The 24,769-nt window shown below is 34.4% G+C and overlaps 1 protein-coding gene across 1 annotated transcript in view; it reads left to right on the top strand.

Moving 5' to 3' along the window:
- Nucleotides 1-24,769, top strand: part of LRRIQ3 (leucine rich repeats and IQ motif containing 3) — a 146,905-nt gene that overhangs the window by 108,299 nt on the left and 13,837 nt on the right. The window contains exon 7 of the mRNA XM_003921413.4: nucleotides 22,677-23,397. Within this exon, the coding sequence (XP_003921462.1) occupies nucleotides 22,677-23,397 (721 nt within the window). The remainder of the gene's footprint in view (nucleotides 1-22,676; nucleotides 23,398-24,769) is intronic.

Raw genomic sequence — 24,769 nt, 5'->3', positions numbered from 1 at the left:
AAGAAATACCTAGAATAAAATACAAACAGCATGATTATACATTTTATAAGGCCAGACGAGTGAGGTAATATTTAATAAAAAAAACAAAATTACAAATATTTAGACTGAAACAAAGAACTAAAACCAGGAAGATAAAATTTTTAAGACGTATAAGTCTGTCATTTGAAAAAAATCTATTTAAACACAGATTAAGCGATACATGATTTAAAGCAAATTCATGCAAAAGCATTCAACTTTTAAGTGACCTCAAGCTATCTATGAAGGAACAGTGTATTTTGTACCTCTTCAATAGCTGATATCTTTGGCCTTATGAATTGATGCATCTACAGTGAGATAAAAAACCTACTATTTTACTCTGATATCAGGTCTCTTAGGATTATGATTCATCTTTCAGAATGATTATAACCAACAGAAGCTTTTATAGAGAAGGGTAATTATGATGCTAAGGGGACTTGGAATCAAAACAAGGGAAGACTGTTCCTTAACATAAAATTTTCTTAAAATTAGACCAGCATAAAATCCAAATGAAATACTTAAGAATTAGTCACTTCCTTCATTAAAGATATGCAAATATAAGCTGAGATAAGCATTTGTTGAACTTTTTGAATAAAGAAGTTAATAAAATTAATTGGTTTGGTTGTACTAAGACACTTCTTTAGTGCCAGCTATCTTGAAATAGTGTGAAGTTCTTTGATTATAAGTACAGTGAACAAAGCCTTGGAGAAATATAGGAGAATATTAAGTAGCCAAATATAATGGGAGAACTAGATGAAGAAAAGAGACAAAGGAGAAAGAAAAATTATTCAAAAAATATTTACTTTCCAAATTTGATGATAAACTGTATTTCACACATTTAAGAATATCAACAAACATCAGATAAGATAAACACAAAAATATTTCCATACAGACACATTATAATCAAAATATTAAGAACCAAATATAAAGGTAGAATTTTGAAAGTAGTAAGAGAGAAACAATTCATTACATGCAAGGAACTCCAATGAGAATAATAACTTACCGCTCATCAGATATAATGAGGCCAGAAGGCATTGGGATGACATCAAAATGCTGGAAATAGAAGAAAACTATTGACTGGGATTCTTAAATCCAGAAAAACTATCTTTCAAAAATAAGGTGAAATAAAGGCATTCCTAGAGGAATGAAGTTGAAATAAAAACATTCCAAGATAAATGAAAGCTGAGAGATATCACTGCCAAAAGATTTGCCTTAGAAGAAATATGAAAGAAAGTTCTATGGGTTGAAAGCTAGTGACACCAAACAGTATTTCAAATCCAAATGAAAGAGCAAAGAATGCTAATAAGGGTAATACAGTCAACAATTATAAAACACAATAAAATTGCACATGTCTTCTCCTTTTCTCTTTTAACTTACTTTAAAAACAGCTGAATAAAACAATATGTATATGTAATTACATTGTTGGCCATATAACATATAGAAATGTAATATATTAGGTAATAACAGCATAAAGGAGGCAGATGGAACAAAGCTATATTGGAGTAATGAAATGATGTGAGATAGTAACAAGCCTACAGAAAGAAATAGAAAGTATAAAAATTGGTAAATAAAAAAGCTAATAAACTCTATGACTATATATACTTGCTCTCCACTTTTTGTCAGTTTTCTAAATATATAGTATAATTACAAAAATGTATTGTTTTGTTTTTACCATATATAGACATTATACATTATATAATAGTATCTATATATGCACAAAAGTAGGGAATGACATTTGTAAGAGTAAAGTTTTCATATTTTACTGGAATTTACTGCAAATCTCATGTCATTTTGTTAACTTAAGATACATATCTATTGCAAGTCCTAGAGTGACCCCAAAGAATGTAGCTCAAAAATAAAATTTAACAATCATTAAAAGAATTTAAATGGTGCCATAGAAAATATTCACACACCATATTAAGATAAATGTGATTTGATAAAGTTCCAATGAAAAGATATGCTGCCAGATTTAATTAAAAAACAATCCACCTACATATTTTTTAAAGCAAACACACTTTAGATTTAGGGTTTCATATAATTTAAAAGTAAAATGTTGGAAAATGATATCATGCAAACAGCAATCATCAGAGAACAGGAGGGACTATATTAACATCAGTCAAAAAGTTAACACGAAAAAGCAGTGTTGCTAGAAATAAAGAGTGGCATGTGACAATAATGAAAGAGTCAACACTTTAGGAATATACAATGAATATAAAAATACATGCACCTAACAATAGAAACCCCGAATTGACAGCAAAATCTGACAGAATTGAAGAGATAAATAGACAATACAACAGCAAGAATTGGAGACATTTATATTTCACTTTCAGTAAAGGATTCATGTGTAGAAGATCCAAATAGACCTAGAAGATTTGATCAACAATTTAAAGTAGTCACACTGAAGGAACCACTCATCGATAGCAGAATACGCATTCTTCTCAAGTGTGCATAGAATATTTTTCAGTTTAAACCATATGCAAGTATACCAGGTTATGAAAAGAAAGAATCAATGAATTTTAAAAGATGGAAATGATACAAAACATATTCTTTGTACATTATGAGATTAAATTAAAAATCAATGATAGAAAATTTTGAAATCTCACAGATACACAAATATGTGAAAATTAGACAACGCTGTTCCTCAATTTTTTGTTTTTGGATTTTTTCTATTGCTGGATTTTTTTTATGGTAGTGATTGTTATTTTAGGACTACTTGAGTGTCTGTTTTCTTTAATTGCTTTTATTTCTTATTTTTAACCTTTAGATTCAAGGGAACATATTGATGTTTACTATATATATAAATTATATGATGTATGGATTTGATATACAGATTATTTCCTCACCCAGGTAATAAGCATAGTATCCAATAGGTAATTTTTTGTTCGTCACCCTTCTCCCACCCACCACCTTCAAGTAGGGCACAATGTCTGTTGTTCCCTTTGTTGTATCCCTATATACTTGATGTTTAGCTCCCACTTACACATGAGATCATGTGTTATTTGGCTTTCTGTTTCTGTGTTAATTGGCTCAGGATAATAGCCTACAGTTCTATCTGTATTACTGCAAAGGATGTGATCTTTTTCCTTTTCATGGCTGCATGGTATTCCATGTTGCATATGTACATTTTATTTATCCAGTCTACTGTTGATGGACATTTAAGTTGATTCCGTGTCTTTACTACTGTGAATAGCACTATGATTTCTGTTTCTTTGAGTACTCATTCTGTTATAAGTTCTTTCTGAAATTTCCAAACAGCTTTCTACAATGGGTGAACTAATTTATATTTCCATCGGCAGTGTATAAGCCTTCCCTTTCCCCTGCAACCTCACCAGCATCTGTTGGTTTTTGACTTTTTAGTAATAGCCATTCTGACTGGTGTGAGATGTTATCTCACTGTGGTTTTGATTTGCATTACTCTAATTGTTAGTGATATTGAGCATAGTTTCATATGCTTGCTGATCATATGCATGTCTTCTTTTGAAAAGTGTCTTTTCATCTCCTTTGCCCAATTTTTAATGGGACTGTTTTTCACTTGTATATTTGCTTAAGTTCCCTATAGGTTTTGGATTCTAAACCTTTGTTGAATTGAGAGTTTGCAAATAGTTACTCCCATTCTGTAGGTTGTCTGTTTACTTTGTTGAAAATTTATTTTGCTCTGCAGAAGAAGCTTTTTAGTTTAAGTTCCATTGGTCAATTTTATTTTCTTTTGAGAAAAAGTCTCACTCTGTTACTCAGGCTGGAATGCAGTAGTATAATCTCAGCTCCCTACTAGTTCTGCCTCCCAGACTCAAGGAATCCTGCCACCTCAGTGTCTCTAATAGTTGTGCCACTAAGCCTGGCTAATATTTATATTATTTATAGATGCAGGGTCTCACTAAGTTGTGCAGCCTAGTCTCCAATTCCTGAACTCAAGCAATTCACTGGACTAAGCCTCCCAAAGTGCTGGGACTACTGATGTAAGCCACCACGCCCAACCTCATTTGTCAATTTTTGTTTTTGTTGCAGTTGCTTTTGCCATCTTGATCATGAAATCTTTGCCTAGTACCATGTCCAGAATGGTATTTCCTAGGTTTTCCTTCAGGGTTTTAGTGGTTTTAGGTTCTACATTTAAGTCTTTAATATATTTTGAGTTTATTTTTGTATATGGTATAAGGAAGGGGTCACGTTTTAATTTTCTACAAATGTAGTATAATTTGAAGTCAGGTAATATGATGCCTCCAGCTGTTCTTTTTGTTTAGGATTCCTTTGGATATTCAGCCTGTAGTTTGGTTCCATATGAATATAAAAGTATTTGAATTCAATGAGGAATGTCATTGATAATTTGATAGGAATAGCATTGAATATTGAATCTGCTAATTGCTTTGGCCAATATGATCATTTTAACAATGTTGATTCTTCCCATCAATGAATATGGAATTTTTTTTTGAGCAGTGTTTTGTAATTCTCATTAGAGAGATCTTTCACCACACAGGTTAGCTGTATTCCTAGGTATTTCATTTTTTTGTGGCTATTGTGAATGGAATTGAATTCTTGATTTGACTGTCAGCATGGATGTTGTTGGTGTATAAGGATGTTATTAATTTTTGTACATTGATTTTATATCCTGAAACTTTGCTGAAGTTGTGTATCAGATCAAGTCCTGTCCCTCCATTTCTCAAAGCAGCTTTCTCTGCTAGCTCAAGTGTCCTTGAAAGTTGTGACATCTCCTGCTGCCAGAATTCCAGAGGCCTGTGTGGAAGACCTGCTCAACTCACCCCTTCCCCAGAAGTCATTGGAAGCCAAAATGACTCCTGATGTGTGGTAGCTTCATGCAGAGGTCCCAGCTTCTTGCCCTTTCAGCCCAGCATGTATTTCCTTCCTCTGTCCACTCTCAATGCCTTTCTTCTGAAGATCTGCTTGGAGTGCATCAGTATTCCTGATGTCCTGGTCCCCTGGTGGCAGATGTTCCTTCTACCTGATTTTTTTTTTGTTTTTCTGAGAGGGTGTCTTGCTATATTGCCCACTGTGAACTCAAGCTCCTGGGCTCAAGTGATCTCTAGTAGCTGGGACTATAGTCATGCACCATCACACCCAGCTACACCCTCTCCAATAACAAATGGATCAGAGAAAAAAATTACAAATGACATTAGAAAATATAGCTAGGTGAATGAAAACAAAAAAAAAACTATGAGGTAAAGCTAAAGCAGTGCAGAGAATGAAATTTATATCTATAAACACCTCTATTAAAAATGCAAAAATACTTCAAATATATAATCTAACCTACCACCTTAAGAAAAAATGGTGAAGAAGAAGAAAAGAAGAAGAGTCAGATTACTAGACAGAAATAAAACTAGAGGCATTACCACCAAATTTCCAGAAATTAAAAAGGATGATAAAGGAATACAATGAACAACATGCAAATAAATTTTATGTTAGATGAAATGAACACTTTCCAAGAAATACAAAAAAATACACAAATGAACCTAAAAAGAAATAGAAAACCTGAACCCTACAACAAAGAAATTTAATTAATTCTTTAAATCATTTTTCCAAAAATAAAAGCCGAGTCTCAGGTGATATATTAATTTCCTGTAACTGCTATAAAATTACCCCAGATTTTGTGGCTTAAAACAGCCGAAAATCATTATCTCACAATTGGGGTTCCAGTAATTTAACATCACTTTCAGTCGGCTGAAGTGAAGCTATCAGCAGGGCCACATTTCCCCTGGAGGATCTGGGGGAGAGTCTCTCCTTGCCTCTTTATAAAGCCTCTGAGAGATGCCAGTATTCCTGTGCTTGAGAACACTTCACCTCTATGTCTGCATCTATCTTCACTTTACCATCCTTTCTTCTGTATGTGTATGTACACTTCCTCTACCTTTTCTCAAAAGGATATCTGTGATGGTATTTAGGACATTTCCAGATAATCTTCTATTGTCTCATCTCAAGATCCTTAACTTAGTCATATCTGCAAAGACTCTATTTCCTAATGAGGTAACATTTACAGGTTCCTCTGACTAGAACCTGATATTTTGGGAACCATTATTCAACCAAAAACAGATGGCTTCATTGGTGAATTCCAGAAAATATTTAAAGAGGAATTAATACCAATCGTTTATAAAATATTCAAAAAAAAGAAAAGAAAAGAAAGAAAAGAAGTAGAAGGGAGAAGAAGTGGTAGAGAAGGGAACAATTTTTAACACATTCTGTGACACCAGTATTACACTGATTCCAAAATAAAACAACCAAAGAAATCCACAAACTCATATTGCTTATGTATATAGAAACACGTATTCTGAAAAAAATGTTCTTGACCTGAATTAAGTGATATAAGCATTATACATTATGACAAAATTGTATACCAAGAATACAAGGTTAATTTAACATCCAAAATTTAAAATGTAATACCACCATATCAATAGAATGACAAACTACATGATTATTTCATTAGACACAGAAAAAGTAGTTGATAAATTCCAAAAACATTTTACAAGCCTAAAAACTCAGAATAAAAGAAAATACTTCAATCGGATGAAAAACATATACAAAGAAAAGACTTCAAACATGCTTGCTTAATATTGAAAGACCAAATGCATTCTTCCTAAGATTAGTTACAAGACAGAAGTGCTTGTTCTTGCCATTTCTATTAAACCTTTGCTGGAGGTGTTAGTCAATACACTCAAACAAGAGAAGAAAAGAAAAGCCATCCAAATTAATAAGGAAGTAGTATAATTATTTCTATTTGCAGATGACATCATGTTCTACATAGAAAATTCAAGTAATTTCCTATATAGCCATTAGCTGTTTAAACAAACAAATTACAAATTTAGCAAGTTTGCAGATTATAAGTTTGGCTCTTCTCTCTGCTGATTGGTTCCTTTGCTTTGAAGCAGCTTTTCAGTTTGGGGTAATCCCATTTGTCTATTTTTGCTTTTATTTCCTGTGCCTTTGAAGCCTAATTCAAAAAATCCTTGCCCAGTCCTATGTCATGCAGCATTTTGCTTTTGTTTTCTAGTAGTTTCAAAGTTTCAAGTCTTACATGTAAGTCTTTAGTGCATTTTGAATAAATTTTTATATGGTGAGAGATAGGGGTTTATTTTCATTCTTTCGCATGTGAATATTCAGTTTTTTGCAGCACCACTTATTGAAGAGACTGTCCTTGTCTAATGAGTGCTCTTGCCACCTTTATCTAAAATCAGTTGGCTGTAAATGTATGTGTTAAGGTCACAGCAAGGCAAGCCCATAGACCCTCCTCCCCATTCTCCCCTGCTAAGCTGAGCTCACAACAAAAACAGCCTCAAGCCTTGCACACAGGGCACCTAGATTCCAGGATGTGGTCACACCCAGCTCTCAAACCCAGGATGCTAACCCAATTAAGCAGAATGTCAGCCCCTGAGAAACAAGATGTGATTTTTCTTAGAAAACACCCGGCTACCTGCAAAACCCCTATATAATCCCCATAGTTTGTAAGCCAGGCTGCTTCCTTCACTGCCTATGTGAGGCAGCCAGCTTGGCAGGTTGAAATAAACTTGCTAAACCTGACCCTGGGTCTGCCTCTCTATCCTTTTGATCAACCTTACAGTATGAATTTATTTATGAGCTCTCTATTATGTTCCGCTGATCTGTGTCTGCATTTATGCCAGTACCTTTCAGCTTTGGATGCTGTAGCTTTTTAGTATATTTTAATGTCAGGTAGTACGCTTCCACTACCAGACATTAAAATATACTAAAAAGCCATAGTAACTTGTAATCTTTTTGCTCAAAATTACTTTGGATATTCAGGATCTTACATAATTTGGGGATTTTTTTTTCTATTTCTGTGAAGACTGTCATTAGTATTTTGAAAGGAATAGCAGTGAATCTGTAGATCACATTGGGTAGTATGTTAGTTCGTTCTCGCACTGCTATAAAGATATTACCTGAAACTGGGTAATCTATAAACAAAAGAAGATTAATTGACTCTCAGTTCTGCATGGCTGGGGAGACCTAAAGAAACTTACAATCATAGTGAAGGCAAAGGGGAAGCAAGGCACATCTTACATGGTGGCAGGAGAGAGAGGGAGTTCAGGGGTAACTGCCACTTTAAATCCATCAGATCTTGAAAGAAATTCCTCATTATCATGAGACCAGCATGGGAGAAACCACCTCCATGATCCAATTACATCCCACCAGATCCCTCCCTCAATATGTGGGGGTTACAATTCAAGATGAGATTTGGGTGGGGACACATATCAGGTAGTATGGACATTTTAATAATATTAATTCTTATAATCCATGAACACAGGATAGTTTTCCATTTATTTTTGTGTTTCTCAAACTATTTCATCAGTATTTTGTATTTTATATTATAGAAATATTTTATTTTCATGGCTAAATTTGTTTCCAGGTATTTTATTTTTATAGCTATTATAAATGGGATTGCATTATTGATTTGTTATTCAGACAGTTAACTATTGATGTGTTAAAACACTACTGATTTTTGTATGTTGATTTTGTATCTGCAACTTTACTGAATTGATTTATTTCTAATAGTTTTTTGGTGGAGTCTTCAGAGTTTTTTATATGTGTGATCATGTCATCATCAGTGATGGGCAGTTTCACTTTCTCTATTCCAATATGGATCCCTATTTTTCCTCTTGCCTAATTGCTCTGGCTGAGACTTCTAGTACTATGTTGAATACAAGTGGTTAAAGTGGGCATCCTTATCTTTTTCCAGATCTTAGAGAAAAAGCTTTCCGTTTTTCCTATTATGTATGATGTTAGCATGGGTTTGTCATATATGGTTTCTACTGTGTTGAAGTATGTTCCTGCTATATATAATTTGTCGAGTTTTTATCAAGAAAGGACGTTTAATTTTATGAGTTCTTTCCTGCATCTGATACAGCCACTTTTGAAAAACAGATTGGCAGTCTTCAAACACTAAACAGTTGCCATATGAACCCCTAATTTTATTTCTAGCTGTATTCCCAAGAGAATCATAAACATATGTCCACATAAAAGTTGTATATTAAAGAAGCAGTGTTTATAGCAGTTCAAAGGTGAAAACAAATCAAATATCCATCAACCAGTAGATAAAAAATGCATTTCCCAGTCCTGGGCATATAATGAATGATATTCAGTTCTAAAGAGGAATGAAATACTGATATATGCTACAACATGGATGATCCTTGCAAACATGTTAAATAAGAGAGAGGACACAAAAGGCACATAGTTAATGACTCCATGTATATAAAATGACCAGAACAAACAAAGCGATAGAGATATCCAATAGGCTTATAGTCGTCAGGATCAGAAAAGAGTGGGGAACAAGAAATGACTGCTAATAGGTGCCTACTTTCTTTCTAGGGTGATGAAAATGTTCTTGAGTTAGGTAGTCATGACAGTTGCATTATTCTGTGACAAAGTGGCCAAAAAAACACTGAATCATACCTTTTGTATGTGTGTGTATGTGTATGTATGTGTTATATACATCGTGATGGTTGCATTATTCTGTGATAAAAAGTGACAAAGACCCACTGAATTATGCACTTTGTATGTATGTAGATATTTATATATATTATATAAATCATTTAAAATTATATTTTATATAATTATGTAATTTATAGCCTACAATTATATATTTTATATAATTTATATTTATAATTCATAAGTATATTTTTAATTATATTTATAGTTGTGCATAAATACATATGCATACACATTAAAAGTGTGTATATATGTGTGTATGTGTATGTATATATGTATATGTGTGTATTTATATGTGTGTGTGTGTATGTATATATATATTGCTTTGTGTTTTCTTCCTTTTTGTAATTAATATATTTTATTTTTTAGGGCAGTTTTCGCTCATAGCAAAATTGAGCAGAAAGTACTGAGATTTTTCCATACCACTCTGTTTCAGTATATGCACAACCTCCTTCATTAACCATATCCCACGCCACATATAATTCAGTGGTACAATTGTTACAATAGATGAACTTAAACTGACACATTATTATATCCAAAAGATCATAATTTACCTTAGGATTTATACTCTTGGTGTACATTCTATGAGTTCTGACGAATTTACAATAACATTTATCCAACATTACAGTACCATTCAGAATCATTTCACTGCCTTAAAATTCCATTGTGCACTGCTTACTCATCTTGTCCTCCTCATCTTATTTCTGGGTATGACTGATCTTTTTACTATTCTTCACAGGTTTGCCTATTCACACATGTCCTATACCAGTATCTGGAATCATACATTATATAGCCTTTTCAGATTGACTTGTTTCACTTAATAATATACATTTGATTTTTTATGACTTAATAGCACAAGCCTTTAGCACTGAATAATATTCCATTGTCTGGATATACCAACGTTTATTTACCCATTCACTTACTGAAGAACATTTGATTGTTTCCGTATTTTGCCAGTTACGAATAAAGTTGCTATTAAATATAAATATCCATGTGCAGGTTTTTGTACAGACACAAATTTTCAAAGTTTTCATTTCATTTTGATGGATACCAAGAAACATGAGTGCTGGATTTTTCGGTCAGAATATATTTAGTTTTGTAAAAACTGCCAGTCTTCCAAAGTGGAGGTACCATTTTGCATTCCACCAGCAATGAATGAGAGATCCTGTTGATCCATATCGTCATCAGTACTTACTGTTGTCAGTGTTTTAAATTTTGATTATTCTAGTAGGTGTGTAGTGCTATCTTATGAAATTGCAATCCTCTGATAATATATGATGTGGACCATCTTTTCATATGCTTAGTTGTTATCTGTATATTTTCTTTGATGAGGTCTCTTGTCCATTTGTTTATTTATTTGTTTACTCTTAGAGACAAGGTATTGCTGTTTTGCTTGGGCTGGCATGCAGTGGTGCATCCTGTTGCAACCTTAAGCTCTTTGGCTCAAGTAATCCTTCTGCCTCAGCCTCCCAAAGTGTTGAGATTACAGGGGTGAGCCACCACACCCAGCTCCTTGCTCATTTTTTAATTTGGTTGTTTATTTTATTATTGTTGAGTTTTAATAACGTTCTTTATCAACTGTGTTTTTTGAAATAGTTTTCTGTGGCTGCTCTCTCATTCTCTGGATATTGACTTTTGCAGGGCAGAAATTCTAATTTGAATTAAATCCAGATTAACAGTTATTTACTTCATGGATCTTCAGTATTTTTTTAAGAAGTTATTTTCATACCCAAAATTATATAGTATTTCTATTGTTTTCTTCTCTGAGTTTATAGTTTTGCATTTTATATTTAAATCTATTAGCTATTTCAAGCTGATGGGATTAATTTGTTTTTCTGGCATTTGGAGGTCCAGTTATTTCATCACCATTTGATGAAAAGATTGTCTTGCTTCATTGTTTTGCCATTGCTGTTTTGTTAAAGAGAAGTTGACTAGGTGGGCACGGTGGCTGATGCCTGTAATCCCAGCACTTTGGGAGGCCAGGGCAGGCAGATCACCTGAGGTCAGGAGTTTGAGACCAGTCTGGCCAACATGGTGAAATCTTGTCTCTATACAAAAAATCAGCTGGGCATGGTGGCGTGCACTTGTAATCTCAGCTACTCAGGAGGCTTAGGTAGGAGAATTGCTTGAACCTGGGAGTTGGAGATTGCAGGTAGCCAAGGTATTGCCAGGGCACTCCAGCCTGAATGACAGAGCAAGACTTCATCTCCAAAAAAAAAAAAAAAAGAAAGAAAGAAAGAAAGAAAGGAAAAAAAAAAAAACAATACATTGACTGTATTTATCATGGGATGGGTCTATTTTTGGGCTCTCTACACTGTTCCATTGATCTATTTGTCAATACTCTGCCAATACAAAAGTGCCTTGATTATTGTAATTGTACACTTTAATAAGATGCATTCTTTGTATATGAATTATATCTCAATGAAGATGTTATTTTTAAAAAACTAAAAAGAATAGTGGGCCGGGCGCGGTGGCTCAAGCCTGTAATCCCAGCACTTTGGGAGGCCGAGGTGGGTGGAACACGAGGTCAAGAGATCGAGACCATTCTGGTCAACATAGTGAAACCCCGTCTCTACTAAAAATACAAAAATTAGCTGGGCATGGTGGCGTGTGCCTGTAATCCCAGCTACTCAGGAGGCTGAGGCAGGAGAAGTGCCTGAACCCAGGAGGCGGAGGTTGCGGTGAGCCGAGATCGCGCCATTGCACTCCAGCCTGGGTAACAAGAGCGAAACTCCGTCTCAAAAAAAAAAAAAAAAGAATAGTGAACTAGGAAATTGTTAAACCAAAAATTAATTGGAGACTTGAATCAAATGTAAGTAAGATTCCTACAATCTAGAATTTATTTTGTTTTAAAGAAGTCAGATGTAATACACACTATGAAACAAAAAAGGAAGTGTGGATTGAATATGTTACACAGAGAGAAGAACTCAGAGAGGGATTTGTAATTGTTATATAATAAGAAATGAAGCAAAATTTATTATATCAGATAAAGATAGTAAATCTATATTGGCTTATAATCTACTTCAATTAATAACAGCTCTCTGCCCAGAGTGTGAGAAAAGCAGTGTGAGAAAGGCTTTTGAGTATGTTAAAGATGTCTACCATCATCGTAGACATGAGAAGTTGTAGATCAAAAAATGAAATACTAGCTGATATAAGAACAACAGCTAAATTTTAAAATTTCTTCCTAAGTGCTAAGCAAATTTCATTCAACCCTCACAGCAAATCTATAAGGTGGGCACTTTAATTCTCCCATTTTATAGATGAAGAAACTATGGCATCATGAATTTAAGTAACTTTTATGTAGTTATTTTCTGAAAAGATAGGATGTGGCATTTAGACATGCAAGTGATTTTGCTCCTGGTTTTTCACCCTAACCACTATCCAACAGTGACTCTAGCTATCCAATGGCTCATAAAGCAGAAAGTTAGATCCAAAGCACTATTTCAGTGGACATTGGACTAGCAAGATGTACATAGTCAGGGTGGTACTGCCAGTCAGGTTTTTTTCCCCCACTCTTTATGGCCAGATATGAAATTGGTTGAAATATTTTGTTCTATCCAAAATTACCAGACTGGTAGAACTCAGGGTGGAGTAGGTAAAGGCAAACTGTATAAAGCCAAATTTAAAAAGGGAACAAATCATAGATCTGTAGTTTACTGCCTTGCAATAATGAAACCCCTTAAAAAAGACCACATATTGTATTATTCCATTTATAAGAAATGTCCAGAATAGGCAAATCTGGCAGCCAGAAAGTAGATTCGTTGTTGCTTAAGGTGGAGGAGATGGTAGGAGACAGGGGACGACTCGAATGGATGTGGGATTTCTGTTGGGGTTGACGAAAATGTTCTAAACCTACACTTCGGTGATACTTATGGTTGTACAACTCTGTAAATGTATTAGAACAATTGCATTATACACTTTAATAATTTAATATACTAATAATATGGGATATTAAATATATCTCAGTGAGGATGTTTAAAAAATAATATGTAGGCACTTTTAAAGCATGCTGAATGTCAACAAGTGATATGGTTGTTTGAGACGTTGTCACTAACAGCCACATCATTGCAATGGATACTATTTGTAAGCAGCCTTAATAACTGATAATCAAGAAGCAATGGTTTAAGTAATTTACACATTAATGTGAAAGGTACTTATAAATTAGTGTTTGAGTGTGTTTTCTCACTTTAATGTTTATAATACTTTATTTTCATTTTTGAAATCAAATAGGGTTTGGTGGTTAACATTTAATGTGTTATAATTTTCCCATGTAGAATATAGAGAAATTGGTTCCAGGGTATCATTTCTTTTCAGAATGTCTAATTTTCAGAAATGGATTAAAGATATAAAGTGAGAGAGATAACTCCTGTGCATCTCTGTAACTTTCTATTCTGTTATAATCAGTCCTCAGTATAGCTTGATTACATGTGAGATGTGAGATGTTTAGTAAACCATATTCTTTATTATGGTGATCTCGTACCATATCTTAGATAAATCATTTATACCAGAGTATATGTGCATGTGTAATGGGGGAGACTTCACTCAAAATATTTGCTACAAAGAACATAGGAAGAAATTTCAACCATTGCTATAAGTTAAGTGACATTTTTGCATCAGCAAATCAGAAAAAGCTCAGTACATGACAGAAGTTTATACCACTGCTTTATTCCTTATATTCCTTTGTTTTCATTTTTCCCTTTTCTTTGCTTCACCTAAACTTAAAAGTCTATGTACCACATAAGGCTATAAGCTTGTGCAAAGATGTCAGGCCAGTTTGCTGAGGACAGCAACTGCTTCAGACCCACTTGTGAACATTCAAATCATAGCTATACTGATTTTAAATAGGTTTGGACCATTTGTTTCTCTGCAGATGGTTCATAAATCTGCAATACATTTACAAGAATCAAACAAGCTCTGTTGACCACAAATGGTATTGGCTTCTGTGCTCCGTAAGTCCTAAAAGATCCAACTATCTGTTGAGACAACTCAAAATAAATTGGCTAATATGATCCAGTTGTTTTTCTCTTAAGTTGAGAGGTATATAGAAGGTACAAATAGAGAATAATTGCTTTTTAGCAAGCTTTTTTTAAATAGGTAAACTATAACTAAAACAAACCATTTTGTTGTCTTTGTGTCAAAAAATTCAGTTTATGGAAGATATGGCTGAATAAAGGAGAACGTGTACTTCTATTATTATTTGGTATTATTATTAAAAAGTATTCAAAGATGTCATTTTCTTCAGTTTTTACCTGAGTATTACTAGGAATCATGTAAATGGAAATAGTATTTGTTCAAAATTATTTTCTTCTTTTAGGAATAAAATACTTTAAAATGACATTGTGTTAATGAAAATTTTAAATGATTTTAAGATAAACATTTTAAATATTATAATGAATTAGGAAAATATTAGTTATGTGTTTATGAAAATTATGAACTGCAAAACAGTAATACATATAAGAATATTTCTTGTAGTTCACCAAACCTGCTTTTCCTCCAGTTTTTCCCATGTCAACAAATGACATCACCATTCACCTATTTTCTCAAGCCAAATTGCTACCATTCATCTTTTTTTTCTTGCTTCTGTCATGTAAGTTATCAACAAGCCCTGCTGACTATACCTGTAAAACATATCCCAAATCTTTCTACTTTTCTGCAAGTTTATTCCTTTCATCTATGCCTTACCAATCATAAAATCTTACCTGGGCTGCTTAAGTAGCCTCTTAACCAGTCCTCTACTTAGACTTTTATGGTTCACATTCAAACCCTTTGCCTTCATGGTAAAATCACATACAATATCAGTCCCCTACTTCAGTGGCTTCAAATCTCAGAATGAAATTCAAATTTTTATTCTGTGACCTTCAATGCCCCATAGAATCTGGCCCCAGCCATACCTCTGTGACCATCTCTAGCACCACGCTCCTCTTACTCTATGGATTTCAGGTGGCCTCTCTGTATCCCTAACAGGCGAAATGTGCTTCTGTCTACTGCCTTTACATTAGCTTCCCTTTTCTTCTGGAATGTTCATTCTCCCGTATTTTTTTCTCTGCTTGTGCTTACTTATCTTTTCTCCTCTGGGATTAAATCAGATATCCACTAAAAAGCCATTTCTATATACCTAATCTAATTACTAGACCCTCTCACAGCCATTTTATCCTAATTAATTTTCATCAGAGCATTTATTTTTATTTGATATTTTCTTATCTATAAATTTTGTTGTCAGTCTTCTCCACTTAAGTAGTTTTGTGAGCCGAGAGATAGTGCATTTCTTAGTAAATACCTCATGTCTTTTCTTTAGAAAGTGTCTTATACTCCACAAACATTCAGTTTTATGTATATACTGTTCATACTTTATATTATTATTTGATTTCTATATTTAGCAAAGAAAACATTCTTGATTAAAGACAGACTATTAATATTCATGGAAAATGTCAAACAATAAGGAAAACAAAGTTTACAGAAAAAAATTAAGAACTAAGGAAAGTTTGAATAATTACTTTTATATTTGTGACACCTGTATTTCCATAGAATTTACAAGCAACTAAAACATGAATGAATGGATGGAAGGATAGATAGATAAATTAATAGTTGAATGAATCAGTTATTATAGGAAATCAGAAGCTCCTTAGTCCTTCATTGAGATCATATGTAATTTTAAGTAGCTGCTGGGAGGTGATGGGGGAAATTGGTATCTATTACATTAATAAAACACTGAAATCGAGATGTGAAAACCGAGACTGGACAAATGGTCCGCTGGACATTCTAGGAGCATTATCCTCCCTTCTCCAAATTAGACGATTTATTAACACATTAGGATGAATTAAAAATGAAACAAAATAGAAATAAATAACCATACCAGGGTGATCAATGTCTCTGAGCACTCCTGTTATGATTAATAACACACCAGTTTGCCACAGCACATCAGTTGGGCAACTTTACTTAGAAATAGAGGAGAGGGAACTCCTTTTGTGTTAGTTTGTTCAAGGTGTCATAACAAAATTCCAGACTGGGTGACTTAAAGAACAGAAATTTATTTTCTTACAATTCTGGAGTCTGAGTCTGAGATAAGGATGCCAGCATGGTAAGTTTCTAGTGAGAGCTCTCTGCCTTATAGAAAACCACCATCTTGCTGGGTACTCATATGACCTTTCTTTGATATGTGTGCATAGTGGGAGAGGGAAAGTGAGCTATCTGATATTTCTTCTTACAGGAAAACTAACCCAGTTGAATCAGGATTTCACCCTTATGACCAAATTTAACCTTAATCACTTTCTGAGTGATTAAATAAAGCCACTAAATAAAGCCACACTTAGGTTTGGGGCTTTGTCTTTGTCCATTTGGGTTGTTATAACAAAATACTATAAACTGGGTAGTTTATAAGCAGCAGATTTTAAAAAAAATCATTCTGGAGGCTAGGAAGTTCAAGATCAAGACACTAACAAATTTAGTGTCTGTTGAGAGCTTACCTTCTGGTTTATACATGGTGCCTTCTGGCTGTGTCCCCACATGATGGTAGAGGGTGAAGGACCTCTTTCAGGCCTCTTTTATTAGGGCATTAATCCGATTCATGATGGCTTAATCTTCATAACCTAATTACCTCCAAGGCCTCTTCCTGCTCCAAATACCATCACCATGTGGGGGTTACAATTTCAATATATCAATGAGGCAATAGGGATAAACATATAGTCCATAACACCCTTTATAAGTGATAATGGGAAATTTGTTAAAAGAGAGGATTTTTTAATTTGGCATTATAGATATACAGGCAATAAAAATAATAGCATGGTCAAATGGAGCTGGATATGAATCATAGCTTTGCCTTCTAGTCCCTAAAATCTTGGGTAACTTACTTGACTTCTGTAAGCATCTAATATGGTTTGGCTCTGTGCCTCCACCCAAATTTCATCTCAAATTGTAATCCCCAGGTGTCAGGGAGGGACATGGTGGAAGGCTATTGGGTCATGGGGTTGGTTTCTCCCCTGCTATGCTATTCTCATGATAAGGAGTGAGTTCTCAGAGAGCTGATGGCTTTAAAGTGTTGTACTCCTTTGTTCACTCTCTGTCTCTCTGTCTCTCTGTCTCTCTCTCTCTCTCTCTCTCTCTCTAGCTCTCTCTCTCTCTCTCTCTTTCCCTCTCTCTCTCTCCTGCTGCTAATGACTTATGTATAATCACATTGTTTAATTTTCAAGTATTTGGAGTTTTCTTAGATATTGTTATTGATTTCTTAGGCAATTCTGTTGTGGTATGACAACATAGTTTGTATGATTTAAATCTTTTACATTTATTGAGATTTGTTTTATACCCTAGCATGCAGCCTGAATTAGGGAAGGCATAAATTTATTAGCACACATACAAAGTAAAATTGGAAAGAATGTACATTTTGCAGTCACAGGGTATTATGTTCCATAAACATCAGGAGTTTAATAGTAATGCTGAGATAATCAACGTCATTACTGATTTTTTTAAATAGTTCTATCAATTGCCAAGAAAGGAATATAGTATCTCCTACTATGATTATAGAATTATCTATTTCTCCTTTTAATTCTGTCATTTTGTGCTTCATGTATTTTGAGTTTCCATTGTAAAGCACATAAACGTTTACGGTTTTTTTTTTTATGATTAATTGACTTTTATTATAAAATGTTTCTCTTTTTCTGAGACTTTATTTAATATTTTTATCAGACATTTGTGCTTACTGTTTTCAGTTTTTTCAACCTATGTCTTTATAGTAAAAGCACATCTCTGATTTAAGTTACGTGTGCAGCCCCCAAAGGGCTATCTCCATTCTATCCCCTCCATAAAAAAAATGAGGGGATGTGAGGAGAGCGGGGAAGGGACACCAGCCTTGCCCCTTCCCGTGGCTTCATCTTGCCTAGCCATTATGCTCAATGTTAACCTCGGCTGGCCTTCACTAAGGGAACTAGGTCCCTCCTCTTCCCAGGAACCGCTGTGCCAGCCCCAGAATGGTTTCCAATAATCAAGAAATGTGTCGAGTCATTTTTCTTTCAACTCCTTCATTTTTCATTGAACAAATCTCTGCTTTTGAAGAGTTGGGGGTTTCTGCTATTTTTGTTTTCTTTTCTCTCTCTCTCTCCCCCATTAAGTAAGAGAACCAATAAATTTTAGGCATGTTTGTGTGTGTAGACTGTGTCATCCAAATGTAACTTGATTAGAGGAGAAGTGTTTTCATTGTGAGTGTGTCTTGCTATAAATATCTGTTTATATTTTTTGTGAAATTAATACAATGTACTATTGTATTATAGTAACTTTTATAAAGCAAACAAAAAAGAAATAAAAGCATATCTCTTTAGGGCAATAATTGGTAGATCTTGCTTTTTAAATATTTATTCTGATAATCTCTGACTTTATTTGAATGTTTAGGCCACTAACATTTAACTTAATTCTTGATTAATTATAATTGTTTATTTCAACTTAAGTCTAACATTTTCAAATTTCCAATTTCCAGGTTTTCAGCCACTATACAAGTGACATTATTCTTGAGTAACAGATTTCTCCTCTCATTTATCTATGCATTCATTCAAAATATGTACTTATGGACAATACATAGTAGTAGTTAATTAACCTCATCCTCTCATGTTTTTCATTGCTATAAATAAATGCCCAATTTTAGACAATTTATAAAAACATTAGGCAATTTTGGCTCATGATTCTGCAGACTTATGGCAAGCATGGTGCCAACTTCTGCTTAGCTTCTGGTGAAGCCTTAGAAAGCTTAAAATTATGACAGAAGGTAAAGTGAGAGCTGGAATATCACATGGAGACAGAGGTGCCAGGCTTTTTCAAACAACCAGCTCTCATATGAATTACAGAACAAGAGCTCACTCATTACTAGGAGAAGACACCAAGCCAATCATGAGGGATCTACCCCATGACCCAAAACCTCCCACCAGGCCCAATCCCCAACGTTGGGGATTGTAATTCAACATGAGATTTGGAGAGGACACACATCTAAACTACATTGCCTCACAAACCAAACTGTGCAAAATAGTAGGCTAGGGGCTAGGAATGTATCATCAAAGACTAAAGGAATAGATCCTTACTCCTAAGAAGTATCAAGTTTGATACTGTAACTAAAAACTACTACATAAAGATGTAAGTGGAATTTGATAAATTCTATAAGGAAAAAAAAAACAGGTGATAGTGTAAAACATATCAATTCTTGTTTAAAAAATAAGGAAAATATGACATGTGAAAAGACCTGAAGAATGCATAGAATATGAACAGATACAGAAAAGAAAAACGGTATACTGAACAAAACCTAAGATAATTGAAGTAAAGGCCCAATGGTAATAAGATGTGGTACATATGTAGCAGAAAATACGTTGCTTTTTTCTGGTATTCTATAATCCTAGGCTAAAAGTGGAAAATATTCTTCAGCCTTTGGGTGGAAAACCATGAAGATTTTGTCCTTCTTTGTTTGTATGTAAGATACAATGTTATTAGAACTCTATTTAAGAAAGATAAATATTATAGCAGTGAGTGATTTCTTGAAACAGAGATTCTGAAAACAAAGAAAGAAATTAGGAGACTTTTAAAAGTGTCAGTGGGTTGATGTTCAACCAGGTAATGAGAGACTCTGACTTTTGACTCTTTGGGTCCCCAGTGTCTTGCTTTAAACCAAAACATTTTGTGTTTATTTCTGGACACTTTGGCTTTGTATCCTGACACATTGACTGCCTTTTCTACTTGCTAATTTCCTACTTTGCTGTAGAATTTTCTTGCTGCTTGATTTTCTGTTACTGTGTCAGTCTGCTGAGAATGATGGTCTCCAGCTTCATCCATGTCCCTGCAAAGGACATGAATTCATTCTTTTTTATGGCTGCATAGTATTCCATGGTGAATATGTCCCACATTTTCCTTATCCAGTCTATCATTGATGGGCATTTGGGTTGGTTTCAAGGCTTTGCTATTGTAAACAGTGCTGCAATAAACATACATGTGCATGTGTCTTTATAATAGAATGTTTTATAATTCACTGGGTATATGCCTAGTAATAGGATTGCTGGGTCAAATGGTATTTCTATTTCTATATCCTTGAGGAATCTCCACACTGTCTTCCACAATAGTTGAACTAATACACTCTAACCAACAGTGTAAAAGTGTTCCGATTTCTCCACATCCCCCCTAGCATCTGTTGTCTCATGATTATTTAATGATCACCATTCTAACTGGCATGAGATGGTATCTCAATGTGGTTTTGATTTGCATTTCTCTAATGACCAGTGATGATGAGCTTTTTTTTTCGTATGTTTGTGGGCTGCATAGATGTCTTCTTTTGAAAAGTGTCTGTTCATATTCTTGGCCCACTTTTTCATGGGGTTGTTGGCTTTTTTCTTATAAATTTGGTTAAGTTCTTTGTAGATTCTGATGATTAGCCCTTTGTCAGATGGGTAGATTGCAAATTTTTTTTCCCATTCTGTTGGTTGCTGCTTCACTCTAATGATAGTTTCTCTTGCTGTGCAGAAGCTCTTAAGTTTAATTAGATCCCATTTGTCTATTTTGGCTTTTGTTGCCCTTGCTCTTGGTGTTTTAGTCATGAACTTCTTTCCTATGCCTAGGTCCTGAATGGTATTGCCTAGGTTTTCTTCTAGGGTTTTTATGGTGTTAAGTCTTATGTTTAATCTTTAATCCATTTGGAGTTAATTTTTTGTATAAGGTGTAAGGAAGGGACCCAGTTTCAGCTTTCTGCATATGGCTAGCCAGTTTTCCCAGCACCATTTATTAAATAGGGAATCCTTTCCCCATTGCTTGTTTTTGTCAGGTTTGTCAAAAATTAGATGGTTGTAGATGTGTGGCATTACTTCTGAGGCTTCTATTCTGTTCTATTGGTCTATATGTGTGCTTTGGTACTGGTACCAAAGGCTATTACTGTAGCCTTGTAGTACAGATTGAAGTCAGGTTGTGGGATGCCTCCAGCATGTTTTTTGTTTGTTTGTTTGTTTGTTTTTGTTTGTTTGTTTTGTTTTGTTTGCTTAGGATTGTCTTGGCTACTCATGCTCTCTTTTTGTTCCATATGAAGTTTAAGGTGTTTTTTCCCCAATTCTGTGTAGAAGGGCAATGATAGCTTGATGGGGATAGCTCTGAATTTATAAATTACTTTGAGAAGTATGGCCATTTTCACGATACTGATTCTTCCTAACCATAAGCGTGGAATGTTTTCCCATCCGTTGGTGTCCTCTCTTATTTCCTTGAGCAGTGGTTTGTAGTTCTCCTTGAAGAGGTCCTTTATATCCCTTTTTAGTTGTATTCCTAAGTGTTTTATTCTCTTTGTAGCCATTGTGAATGGAAGTTCACTCATGATCATCTGCAAATAGAGATAGTTTGACTTCCTCTTTTCCCAACTGAATACCCTTTATTTTTTTTCTTGCCTGATTGTCCTGGCCAGAACTTCCAGTGCTGTGTTGAGTAGGACAGACCCACAGCCAATATCATACTGAATGGGCAAAAACTGGAAGCATACCTTTTGAAAGCAGAATTTTCTAAATTTTCACTGGTTCTGGGTTCTACCCATTTCATGAATTGTTCTTTGCTTAGTTAAATTTTGTTTCTTTTAGCAAACTATATGAAAAAATAATGTGTGTGGTTAAGCAGTACTAAGTATGTGGTAAGATGCTGCTGTTGAGTCAGTGTAAGTTAAACAATTGTGGAATATAATATAGAAAATATAAGAATTAGATTCAGTGAATTTCTCTGTGAAAATGTTTTGGCTGGGCGCGGTGGCTCAAGCCTGTAATCCCAGCACTTTGGGAGGCTGAGATGGGTGGATCACGAGGTCAAGAGATCGAGACCATCCTGGTCAACATGGTGAAACCTCCTCTCTACTTAAAATACAAAAAATTAGTTTGACATGGTGGCGCGTGCCTGTAATCCCAGCTATTCAGGAGGCTGAGGCAGGAGAATTGCCTGAACCCAGGAGGCAGAGTTGCGGTGAGCCAAGATCACGCCATTGCACTCCAGCCTGGGTAACAAGAGCAAAACTCCGTCTCAAAAAAGAAAAGGAAATGTTTTAATAGTGATTTTCTTTTCCAAAGTCACTGTTAAATCACAGGTTGAAAAGGTACTTGGGAAAAATTCTTCTTAGTAATTAACAGGTTCTTATCAATTTTATTGATATAGCTTTCAAAACTATGTGGACAGAAAATAAAATGTGCTTAGCTCTTGTATAAGGTATAATATTTGTTTTCTGTTTCATGTAGGTCAGGACACTAAAGATGAATTTGTGGATGAAAAATTGGATACCAGTTTTAGGATATCAGTTTTCAAACTACCCATATATACTTTAGGTTCATTGAAGAATGCTATAGTTTTAAAAGAGAAAAAACAGGATTTTTTTCTTGAGCATCCTCAGCCATTGTTTACTACTCCTCTAAAGTCAATCATTAAAAAAGACCCACCAGTGGAGAGAAACATAAAAGAGTTTTTTGCAACACAAAGAGCTGGTATGAAACTCCAAACACTTGTTGATATTGACAAATATTACACAGAACAAAATAAGCAGGAATGCCATAAAGAAAAAGTGAGAGTTGTAGCCATGGCACAACTTGCTCGAGAAAGAGGTAGAGTAACTGTTAGTAAATATTTGAATGAGAAAATATGTGCTGCACAACAACTAATTAAAGAAGACAATGAGACAATTCAGAACGGTTTACGACAAGTTTGGCAAAACAGATTCAACTATCTTGAAAAAACTAGTGAGAGGAGAGCTCTGTTTCTAAAAGAAAAATCCCGAAAGGCTGCAGAGCGTTTATTAGTTCAAAACTTAAATAATGAACGCACTGTTTTGACCAAAGGACTACTTAAAGTTGACAGAATGAAGAAGAATGAAGCTGTTCTAAAAGAGAAAAGCCTAATTGTTAAGCAAAAACTAAAAGCAGAAAAAATTGGAAAGAATTTACTTAAAGAAATTAGAAAAGTCAGGTAGGTACAGTTTAGAAATAATAGAAACATTTAAGTCCATGACATGTAAATAACACTAAATGTTAAGATCTAATAGTATTTTGTTTATGACATAGTACATTACTTGGAAAATTAAAACAAAGGACGAATAATATACTAATATATTACCAAAGATAGGGCAATAAAATAACTCTCTCTTTCTCCATCTCTTTACCACGTGCAACAAAACCTATCTCTTGGTTATGAGTTGTTCTCATTATAAATGGCATCATCATCAGCCTCTTGACCAGTGCTAACAGCCTCAGTCTTCACTGATTACACATAATATGTTTTCCTACTCACTGTACTTCAAAAAGGAGTCTCAAAAGGATCCTTCCTTTTCAATACTACCACTTCTGTTGTAACTTAGGCTCTCATAGTCTCTACGAATTTACATTATTCTTCCAATTGAGATCTTCATCCCTATTCTTCATCTTTTCTTCAATCCAAGTCTTTTCTCTGGACCACAAACTTCAACTGTCTTTAAAATAAAATTCTGATCATATAACTTTCTATTTAAACATATTAATAGCTTGCAGTTGTTCACAGAATAAAACTGAATTTGTTCTAAATGGCATTTCAGATAATGTGCTATGTTCTTTTTATTGTAGACTTATTTCACACTAAATTTTCTGTTATAGCTTCCTTCCTCCAACCCCTAGCAGTGCTCTGCTCTAAACAGACTATTTTTTACTCCCTACCCAACTTTATACTCTTGTTCCTATGACTTTATTGATACTGTCCCCTATTTTCTCAAATATATACTTCTTAAGAGCACTACAAACTCACAATGTTAATGTTGTCTAGATATTATTATGCAACACAAGCCTCTATGTTATTGTGCAAATCAGAATGCTTTGCTGTGTTCTAATTGGTGAGAAGGTAGTGCCTACATTTGAATGAAAAGATAGTTTTTTCTCCACGGAGGTGCCTCACAAGTGGCTGATTCTTGGCTGTGTGTATCCTTGTCTCATACCTATTTGCCCTCATCATACAGTGCATGGACTGCACAATCACTAGTAAAATTTATCCTTTTATTACCCATCCTTTAGTAACCAACCCAATGGCATTTTCACTTTTAATTAGTCTCTTTAATTTTGTGGTGATTCCATATACTTTATTGGAATCTCAATGTTACCAGTTATAACAAGAGGGCTTTTATTATGGTTGCATGATTGAGTGGTAAAATCTTTTTTTTTTTTTTAATTCTTTATTTTACTTTAAGTTCCAGGATACAAGTATAGAACGTGGTTTGTTTCATAGGTATACACGTGCCACGGTGGTTTGTTGCACCTATCATCCCATCTTCTAGGTTTAATCCCCACATGCATTTGCTATTTGTCCTAATGCCTTC

Source organism: Saimiri boliviensis, chromosome 11 (genome assembly GCF_048565385.1).
Source record: "Saimiri boliviensis isolate mSaiBol1 chromosome 11, mSaiBol1.pri, whole genome shotgun sequence".
Lineage (NCBI taxonomy): Eukaryota > Metazoa > Chordata > Mammalia > Primates > Cebidae > Saimiri > Saimiri boliviensis.
This window is presented reverse-complemented; position numbering and strand designations above follow the sequence as displayed.